General features: G+C 47.6%; 3 protein-coding genes across 3 annotated transcripts; all 3 read right to left on the bottom strand.

Moving 5' to 3' along the window:
- Positions 1-3,050: 3,050 nt before the first annotated feature.
- F5891DRAFT_975532 (uncharacterized protein) lies at positions 3,051-3,665 on the bottom strand (the record flags this gene model as incomplete). The annotated part of the gene is made up of 3 exons (XM_041376529.1): positions 3,051-3,074; positions 3,133-3,300; positions 3,501-3,665. 3 exons carry the CDS (start codon positions 3,663-3,665, stop codon positions 3,051-3,053), a joined length of 357 nt encoding a protein of 118 aa, XP_041231647.1.
- A 1,003-nt stretch (positions 3,666-4,668) lies between these two features.
- On the bottom strand, positions 4,669-6,486 carry F5891DRAFT_551711 (thymine dioxygenase). The gene is made up of 12 exons (XM_041372215.1): positions 6,172-6,486; positions 6,040-6,115; positions 5,775-5,971; positions 5,594-5,718; positions 5,471-5,543; positions 5,359-5,424; positions 5,245-5,302; positions 5,082-5,182; positions 5,012-5,023; positions 4,879-4,953; positions 4,733-4,810; positions 4,669-4,680 (listed from the first exon to the last, which is right to left on the bottom strand). The coding sequence occupies exons 1-11, from the start codon at positions 6,334-6,336 to the stop codon at positions 4,769-4,771; spliced, it is 990 nt and encodes a 329-aa protein (XP_041231646.1). The 5' UTR covers positions 6,337-6,486; the 3' UTR covers positions 4,669-4,680; positions 4,733-4,768.
- Positions 6,487-7,861: 1,375 nt separating this feature from the next.
- On the bottom strand, positions 7,862-8,590 carry F5891DRAFT_942250 (uncharacterized protein; the record flags this gene model as incomplete). Its single annotated transcript, XM_041374400.1, has 2 exons — positions 7,862-8,181; positions 8,236-8,590. 2 exons carry the CDS (start codon positions 8,588-8,590, stop codon positions 7,862-7,864), a joined length of 675 nt encoding a protein of 224 aa, XP_041231645.1.
- Positions 8,591-10,480: the final 1,890 nt, after the last annotated feature.

The raw sequence follows: 10,480 nt of genomic DNA, 5'->3' as shown, positions 1-10,480 counted from the left end.
TGACCAGGACGCTGCTCGCCTTGAGCAAGAACGCGAAGAGAATGCAATCGAAGTCGCCTCCTGGTTCGAAGACCTCGACTTCGACCCCGCGTGGTATAACAACCAGGACGACTACGTTCCCCTGGACGACGATTAAAGAGTTCGTGGAACTCTACCTTGAAACGGGGGTAATGTTACAAGTAACATCGGCTACATGGCCCCCCTATCATTTTTCCCTTCGTCCTCGCGCTCGTATGCCTCTGGCTCGTACTTCTCTACCGACTATCCGTTGACCGGATCCTCGGGACCGTTCCCGTCCCTCATCCCCCTCCTATCGCACCAACGTGCGCACGTGCCTTCGGGCTATGACTCGTTCTGACTCGTGCCACCAATGTGGCTTGTCTTATCTTTCCTTTGACTCGTGCATGCTGCACATTGTATCATTTACCGTTGGCTCGTTCCAACGTTTCTCGGTCTCATTCCACATTCGACCTTACATCACTAATCAGGCTCTGCTACCAGCGTACCTATACCCTTTCCGTTTCCCCTTTGCCCTTACCTACAGTATGGTAGCCTTGCCCTTAACCCTTTCCACTTAGTATAAGTAGTCGGTCACTCTGTACTAGATTCCCTAACTTGAATCTACTCAATCTTCCCTCGAACATACTTCCCTCTGAAGCCCCCTCAGCTTCAGTCTCTAGTATCTTTTCTTAGGTGCTCATCGCGCCTAAGTCTACCTCGATCGACCACCTCATCGTTCGGACAAGACTGTCCTTACTTTGAGAATGTCAGTGACTTTGAAGACATCTGTCTTAGAAGTCACATGACACGCGCGTCTCTGATATCTTCCGACTCGACGTCGCCAGTCTCAGTCGCTACACCGGACCCTTCCGGTTACGTCACGAACGTTAGCGGACGACGCCCCTCTTAGGGCTCCGCATAACAGATCTATTTGAGTGCGTAACAGAAACTGTCTATAATACTGGAGAAGTTCCGTTTCTGTCGAGATATCGTTGTCGACGTTGTTGATCACGATGCGCTCTAGGTCCCAGATGGTATAGTGTTGTCCTTTTGCGGCGCCGGAGTACTGTGCTAGGATACTGTCTTTGAAAACAGTGAAATCCTTACTCTCGTATCCGGTGAGCATTACCCAGAAGCGTTTAGTTTGTAAGTCAACATATCGAACAATCGTCTTACACTTCTCGGCACTGTTGAGAGCACAGGCCGACACGAGATCCTCGAAGAATTCGAGGAGTTCGGAAGTCTCCCCGTTGAAGGATGGTGCTTTACTCAAATTAGCTCCCGGCATCGCATTGATGCCTTTAGATGTGTTGGACATGGCAAAAGAAGGTTGAGAAGGCACGGAGGGAGTCGTATTTGAGGAGGGGAGTGCTATGGAAGTGTTCGAAGCAGCAGAAACAATTGGGGGTTGAAGTGCTGCCGGTGTTGGGGCTAAGCTTAACGAGGGTGTTCTAGCGATGAAGTCGGGTTTGGAAATGGGGAAGAGTGTGGTGACGGGTTTTGTTGATTTAGTAACTTCGGGTTCGTTTCGTGTTGACGGAAGAGAGGGAGTATCTGGGTCGAATATGGCGGGTCTAAGGATAAAGTTCTGTTGATTGGGTATAACGGGGAAGGGTGATTCTGCGCGTGGGAGACAACTTATAGTATCGCCTGATAAGGAAGATTCGGTTGAGTCTTCCAAGGCGTCGTGGATAAGGCCGAAAGGTCGATCTAACTTTGAGCGAACGGGAGTGACGACAGGAATTTTAGGTGCTTCTTGAATAAAGGGAGTAGAGGTAGGTTTTAGGGTATTGGCGCGGTTTCGACGCTTTTTAGGTGGTATGGCTTCGTTTGGAGGAGCCAGCGCAGATGGCCCTTCTTGCTGCTCGAGTCGTATCTGCACGTTTGGATGGTAGTATTTGGTAATGATGAAGGAATATGGTCAATGACCGGATGGAAGAAGAAAGATCTGCGGATCAGAAAATGGATCAGCGGATCAATTCGAGGTACGAGGGTTTGTTCTAAGCAATTCCCCTCGCGGTGGGCTCCAATGTGTAAGGCTTGATTAGTTCGGTGGGGAACTGTGAACAAGACGGATAGATATTTAGACGTGTCAGCGTAAAACACGAAACGAATTTGAACAAGGCTAGAGAGAGGAGATTTTTCTGAGAGGTTTTCAAACGTTCTTGGAGCGGGGAATTCACTGTCTGATTCGCTGTAAGTATGAATCTACGTATGCTGATTATATACGATTTCGAGTTCTTGACTAGACCGGAACGAGAGTAAGTAGCATATGGTGCTTTGAGAGATATCGGTGAAGAAACGGGAATCGTGAAATCAGAGCACAAGGTATGATGACAAAAGAGTAAGAGAAATGAAAAGGAATGTATCCTTGTAGTTCGGATGCGAAGAGTTGCACTCTTCGCATCAATGAATCACATGGACTAGCTCGAACGTATGATCCGTTCGAGCGTCTCAGTTTTAAGCATGGTCGGCACGTAGGGAATAATCCTTACACATGGTGGTCCTTTCCTTTCCTTTCCTCGTGGCTCCTTGCTGGCCTTTTTTCGTGGTTCCTTGCTGACCTTGGTCCCTCCTTTCATTCATCTCTCCGCTATCTTTTCCTGTTTTCTTTTTGTCCTGTAACTACATATGTAGTATTTAAATATAAATAAAATTAATTTGCTTCACAAAACGAGTGCTGAGGATGAGAATAATTTGGTACTGGTGACAAAATGGCAGGTTGTTGCAGGCAATCTGTCATGCTGGCGCTTTTGGTAGTTCCGTCTAACTTACTCCAGGTAGTATCATTCTCGCAGATATCATGTAAATTTTGCAATTAGATAAAGCATTGTAAAGCTTTATATTTTCACGTCAATTATTTGATGCTTCAGAGTTGTGAACCTCCCTTTCGTTATGGCATTTCATAACATTTTATATGATAATCAGGGACACGTCTTTCCTCTATAAGGTCAAACATAACAATGTGATTGTCGATAGCAAAATTATGCTAGTTCTTGCGATTATGTACTATATATTGTTATTTATTGCTATCTACTTTCCTCATGGGTTCACTGATGCACTTCGTGACATTTCTGTATACTCCATCAGAATTCACGTACATAGAATTTAACTGCGATGGAACACACTCACCCAAAAGAAGGACAAACACGCTTCATTGAACCCGGGGAGGACGCCATCTGGCAGCCAGATGTTTGGCATAAAGTCGTTATCCTCGCTTCCGCATTCAAAGGACTCCTTCATGCTTGGTGGTGCAATGGTAAACTCGTCCCCAGAATCCGAGTATTGTATTTCTTTTTCCTGGCAAGGGTAAGAGTATCATGAGAGACGACATATGTGAAGGCGAGTGAACTTGCAGCCAATGATGAAAGATCTAACCTCGATGGTGGCTTCCAGAATCCGGATGAGGCGCAAGCATTTTGGTTTCGTGAGGAGAACAAAAGTGTTTCAGCTTTCGTGGTGTAAGTCAGAAATTCTAAGTGAAGAGGCGGCTGACCCACCCAGTCAAACATCTCTTGGACCTCTCCCGCCGGAATACCGAAATTCGTGATGTAGACAAATCCAGCTGATTTGAACGACCCGAGGAGCTGATCTGCAGCCTGCTGTTTCGCAGATTTGTCTAAGAACGGAGTGAAATCAACAATCGGGATTGGATTATTCGACATAGCAATGTTAGATGGTCAAGTATGAAACTAGCTTACATCTTTTGTTGCAGCCCGCCATTTTAAACATTTAGGCCATAAAAATCAGCTTTGTCGTTTGAATCTGGCTCTAGAGTTGCTTGAGATGATCATAATCACGATGGAGTTGGCCAGGACACGGCAGGTCGAGGTTCGAGAAGCATGGTGTGAGAAAATCTTTCAGGTATGGTGAAGCCAGCAACTAGAGAAACCAGAGGGGAAAAATGGCATTGCTGGCGAAATCTAGCTTCACCGTTAGAGGCTTTTCTACGATTTGCCCAATGGGTGTACATTATCTGTATAAGGAGCCCGTTCAGTGTGCCGGGCTCATGGTACATACCTAGATCCATCCAATCTTTTGTAAATATCCTGGTAAACCCCATGCCGTCGACATGCACTTTCGCAATCCTCCGGAGATCAGAGGTGGTATGATCGAGTGCCACCTGGAATTTAAAACTAAGTGTTAATTCAAAAGGCTGAATGGTCATCCGACCGTCCGACCTCATCTGCGCCAGCATGGTCATCGTTCCCAATAACATATTATATACCTGAAGAACCCGACGGCGACGAACGAGCAAGCGTGGGAAGCGCTCGCGACCGGCCGCTATGCTATCAGTGACTTGCATGTCCAATGAGAACATTCAAAGATGATAGAGTGAAGAACATTAACATACAAATTTCTAGAGTGGTTTCTTCATCTGTAGTAGCGCGGTAATAACGCGAGCGTTGATGAAATAGATGCCATCGTCTGTTGGTGGGTTTCAAGTTTCAACCTCCCATATGTGTCCAAGTACTGGCAATGTTAAGAAAGCTCACGACTTCATAAGAAACTAGTGCCGCCCCACCATCTGCGCCCTGCATTCCTGTTTGTGGCCATCGGGACACTTGAATGCGAGTCCTTGTATGACAAGCTCGACTCGAAATTTCGAATAGAACGGTAAAGCTAAGAGCGTCTGAGACGCTTAGTCGGACGCGCAGTGGTGCTGACAGTTGACAAGCTCTGTGCTCATTCTTACATAAACTTTGGAACATGCGGACAAACAGATATTTACCATACTTATGTCAACCCATAGCACCTTTCGCCAGCTTTAATAACCATCGTAAAGCCGCTTCATGACATACTCTCCCACCTATTCCGTCACCATTGACATCAATATATGTAATTTCCATTTGTCACCTGGAAGGCAAACCAACTCACCGACACGGGCTCATACTTCTTGGGATAATCTGCTGACCACGTACCAGGGATCGTATCAACGACTGTGGAAAAGTCCTGTACATGCCAACCATCAATCGACAAATCTGGCATGAAAAGGGGAAAGATGGCGCACGGCAGCACAGAACTGATATATATGTCGACTTATCAGCTACAGGACGGAGGAATAGCGGGCATAAACTCACGTAGGGGATAGAATATCGATCTGGAAGCATACCATCCTTCGCTACCGCATCCGGCGGTGCGCGGACGCCATGCATCGGGCTCCGTATCGTGTCGTTCGACCCTACAGAAGTCAAATCAGCACTGGCAGCTATATGGTCCCAGCAAGACTAAAGGAACCCTCACATCGCCGCAAGAAATCCGCTGCATTAACAATGATCGAGTTCGGAATTGAGGGTACCGCCTTCAACCAAAAATTAGTTTTGACTTTAGTATGGAGGCGACCTCACGGTTACACACCAAAAACCTCCCAGACTCATTCGGATCCTCGGCTTCCAGGCCCCCCACGTTGTCTTGAAAGAGGATCTGCCTTGGGTGAGCCTCAATGTATGGTGTGAAAGGAAGACTTGACTGTAAGCGTAGCAAAATCTGTATGATTCGAGATTCGTGCAACTTTGTTCGTAAGGACAGATTCGAGGGCGACGCTAGTATCATGATTCAAGCTCACATCAGTCGATCGACAATGAAAGCTTACCTGGGATAGTGTTGCAGTCTCAACCCATTATCGGGCATCCTATGATACCTCACAAGCCACTCCTCCTCCAAGCCAAAACCCAGCGCGAGCGCGCGAAGGACGTTCTTCTCAACCTCGTGGCATTTCTTCTTCTCCGTCAGAATCAAGGTACAAGAGGTCAGGCCCAAGTGGACACACTGACCCAATAGAACGCCAAACATGATTCCTTGAAGCCGGGGAGGATGTGATCGGGCGGCCAGATGGTTGGCATCAAGTCATCGTCCTCACGCCCGATGTCGAACGACTCTTTCACGCTTGGGAGTGATATGTCAGCCTCAGTGGCAGAATCTCCGGAATCCAAGAGTTGAAAAACTTTCTCCCGGTCGGGGAAGGCGTAACCTGAGAGACGACATATGTGAAAGTGACTAAACCTCTAATCTTAGTATTTGGCAATAGAATTGTCTAACCTCGATGATGCCTTCCAGAGTCTGGACGAGGTGCGAGCATTTTGGTTTCGTGCGGAAGGGCAAAAAAGCGCTTCGACTATCGCGCGACTCATAGGTTAGAAGTCCTAGCTAGGGAGGCGGTTTTTAACTCACCCAATCAAACATCTCTTGGACCTCTCCCGCCGGAATGCCGAAATTCGTGATGTAGACGAGTCCATACGATTTGAAGGACCCGAGGAGCTGATCTGCAACCTGCTGTTTCGCAGATCCGTCTAAGAACGGAGCGAAATCAACAATGGGGATTGAATGACTCGACATAGCAATGTTAGATGGTCAAGTATGAAACCAGCTTGCATCTTTGGTTGCAGCCCGCCGTTTTAAATATTTTGGCCATAAAAATCAGCTGTGTCATTTGGATTTGACCCTAGAGTTGCTTGAAACGATCATAGTCACGATGGAGTTGGCCAGGACACGGTAGGTCGGGGTTCGAGAAGCATGGTGTGAGAACAATCTTTCAGGTATGGTGAAGCCAGCAGTTAGAGGACGGCATTGCTGGCGAAATCTAGCTTCACCGTTAGTGGTTTTTCTACGATTTGCCCAATATGTGTACGTTATCTGTATAAGGAGCCCGTTCAGTGTGCCCATAGTACATACCTAGATATCTTTTGTAAATGTGCTGATCTCCAATGTTCATGGCTGTCTACGTGCATTTTCGGAATCCTCCGGCGGAGATCATAACCGGGCCACGAGGTATCATCGAGTGCACCTGGAATTTAAAACTTCGAAAGGGTCAATTCGAAAGGTTGAATGGTCATCCGACCGTCCGACCTCATCCGCGCCAGGTTCAATAACATATTATATACAAGTTCTGAAGAACCCGACGGCGACCAGCGTGGGAAGCGCTCGCGACCGGCCGCTATGCTATCGGTGACTTGCTTGTCCTATGAGAACATTCAAAGATAGAGGCCGCCTGACATCAGTGAATTCATGAGTCCTTGATTTTGTAGCCGTGGGAAGTATAAGATGATATCATTTTGCTACGGCTGAATATACCTATGTATACAGCAATAAATATTAGTTATCGGTACATAGACATGAATCTCTGAAAATTCATTTTACCATCACTATGGTGTCCGCAATATTTAAGACAAGTCTGAATGTCGTGTGAAATGTCAAGGCAATACTTAGTATTTAGCTTGTCATGTAAGCAGATATAAAATTTCAAATGTTAAAGAGATCTTGCGTGACAAGAAAAATATAAAGCAATAGCAAACATTTTGTTGCCGGCTGAATGCCATCAACAATAAGAAATATAAATACATCTTTAATGCTGGCCTATACTTCGAAATGAAGCTTCACATTTAAGACTCCAAAAAACTTTAAGCATTGCATGTGACCAAATGCCTGCTCATAATACGAAGTTTGGGCCACCACTTAGACGGGCGTTTAAATTTAAAATACCCCTTGACAATAAAACGTGAACATAAAACATCAAGTTTTGTCTCCAGATAAAATTAATCGCCCAACGATCGCCCACTTACAAGTGCACGAGTAGAGTTCTGTTCATTTGAAGAAAACTTGTACAATTTTTTTCGCATCAGAATAAGTCCTTTGGGGTCACAGACCCCATGTTGGACATGTTTCGTCATATGCTTTCGGTATACATGTATTCTATAATAGTACAATTTTTTTCGCATCAGATTAAGTCCTTTGGGGTCGCAGACCCTATGTTGGACATGTTTCGTCGTATGTGTTCCCCCGTACCCATGTATTCTAATATTCTAATAGTACAGTACAGTAGTGACACAAAATAATCTAATTGTCCGTGAATGCTAAGAGGACATCAGAGCTGCACATTAAACGACAAAAAAGATAGCTTACCACTTGCTTTGGTAGTGAGAAAGTCAGAACATGCTGCATCAAGATTCTTCTTGAATTTCTTCGTCGCTCCATTGAATTTGAGTCCATGTTTCCAATGTGTGTTGTTCACCGGACCATTGTTGTCGGATGAATCGCGGCGACGAGAAACACCTTGTCGGATGTTTTCAAGGCATGTCTGGAACCAGCTTTCGCATCGAGCAGACCAGAACCCCACATCCAACCCTGACCTAGCCCAGGCCTGCGGCCTAGGCCACCAAGACAACTTCTCTATGCATCCGTTGTCTGATGATTCAAATTTGAGCGCACTGCAGGTCAATGTGAATTAAGAAAACTTACTTGTGTATACATAATACGTCCCACAAATGAAATTGACCTCCTCTTCCGATAACTCGTCGTCAAAGTGAGTCTCGCCGTTGATGGTGAGCATTTGTCCAAATGGGACAGCATCCCATGAAATGCCAATGAGGGCCGAGGGGAGGTTATCGAAGCCAAGGCTATGTAGTGCTAGCCGCCATAAGATTCCACCGCGAAGCAGAGCAGCTCGTGCACGATCTTCATTCATGAACTCGTGACAGTACTGCTCATATGCGATATAATCAGCGTAAACGGCCTTGAAGGGGGGCCAGAAGTATCCAAGCGAGAATGTACGAAGTTCGCTGAGCGGGCGCCTAGCCTCAGGAGAAACTGCCATGGGCTGCAGTGTCTTGAACGTGATACCTTTTTGCAGGAGCTTGAGGGCAATGGTCGAGATGTCGGACCCCCAGTCACGACGGAGGCACATTACAGCTGTAGCAGCGTCAGGAACCATGAGTTTCCACGGGACGAGACTTCTTGATTGGCTTGGCTGGATTACGTAGAATCGCTCCTGGCCAGGGATGTCGAGATAGCAAACTCGAATGAATGCATTCGACGCCGACAAAGGAGTGCCAGGTCCCAGGTCCCAGTGATCGGCCGGGATCTCAGACAACTGTGATGTGGGGAGGGTGACAAGATAACCCACGAAGCATGTAATGACATGCTTTTGCACGTCTGAGATTGAGTCGACATCCTTACCTGAATCTCCGACAATGTTGCAGACGTGGTTGAACTTCTGCTTCTTGACCCAACTTTCAAAAGTGGCAGATCCAGCATTGGATCTGGTGGTCCCACCATTGGATCTGACGGCTCCACCATTGGTGCTGGCGCTGTTATTCTGCACCTCACTGGAGGTTCCACCAATGGATCTAGTGCTTGATGCTGTCAGATGGAAGCCGAGGTGAAATCGTAAGTGGGTTATGAAGCGTTCAATACCCTCGGTGTAATTGGACGAGGCTGCAACCTCATGACGCCCGAAGTAAGTGCGAATATCCTGCAAGAAGCTGGATAATGATGGAGGTACAGGGGGAGGTGGCGGCACAGGATCAGGGATGGGGTCCGGGAAATTGAACTGGTCTTCTTCCCAGTCGCTGTCGGGGGTGCTGGTGGGATCCAGCTGATCACACAAGTCCCACTCATTTCTGAATGAGTTGTACAGCCTGGTAGAGTTGCTGTAGTTCCCCCAAGTCCCCGATACCTCAGCCTTCGTGAGGCGGATGCGAAGTAAAAAGCCCTCGAACTCGTCTTGAGGTTGCCATTCAAATACCGTGGCCGTACTGGACTTTCCAGGAAGACTATGATTCTTCGCTGCCCGTTCCCGACTCTCACGCGATTGCCGTTGAGAAGGGGATTCTTTTTCCTCCTTCTTCCGATTTTCCTCGCGGCGTCGCGTAAAAAAAGTCTTCCAATCTTCTCCCGACTTTTGGCCACTGAGTCGTTGAGGGGCCGGAAAGTGAGGGCCCACTTGAGGATTCTCAGGTGCGGTTCCCCGTCCAAGAGCAGGCTGAGTTGCGTTGGCATCCCACCCAAGGGCAGGCTGAGTTACGTTGACATCCCACCCAAGGGCAGGCTGAGTTGCATTGGTATCCCACCCAAGGGCACTCCCGCTCTGAGTTCCATCATCCCGCTTACCCCACACGTCATCATCCTGGCCCCAGCCATCATTCTGACCCCAGGTGTCATTACTTACGCGCTGCGCCTCGATTGCACGTGCGACAGCTTCCTTGGACAGGTTATAGTGACGCAGCTTCGCGTCGAACACAGAGTTGTTCTGCTTGCAGTGAACCCAGACCGGGATTGAAAAGCATTCGAATATAGGGAGCTGTAGCTCCCAAGGGCAATGGACAGATGATATGATGACGCCGGTGCGCGGAACTTTGGCCGACAGATCTCCGACAAATGAACGCGATAATTCGTGGACCCATTCGGCCGGTATGGGGCTTCGGGGGTTGTCGATCAGAAGAGCCATCCAAGGATGGGTTGATCCGTGATATAGACGGCTCATGATGTGCCATGAGCACGCAGCAGCGATTACTAGACATGCGTCAGTTACGGTGAGATTGAAGATAGGTTCACGTACGTAGGAATGCATTGCGCGATCTTAGTGCGACTTTCTTAGCAAGCTTCGCGTCTGAGTGCGACCTCAGGTACCCATATTGAGAGGGAGCGCGTGGAAGCACAGTGCCCCATGGAATTAGGAGTCCAGCTCCCAAAAGCTCCTGGCACC

Source organism: Suillus fuscotomentosus, assembly GCF_016647785.1.
Source record: "Suillus fuscotomentosus strain FC203 chromosome Unknown F5891scaffold_5, whole genome shotgun sequence".
NCBI classification, from domain to species: Eukaryota; Fungi; Basidiomycota; class Agaricomycetes; order Boletales; family Suillaceae; genus Suillus; species Suillus fuscotomentosus.
The sequence above is the reverse complement of the archived record's forward strand: the minus strand, read 5'-3'. Positions and strand labels throughout refer to the sequence as shown.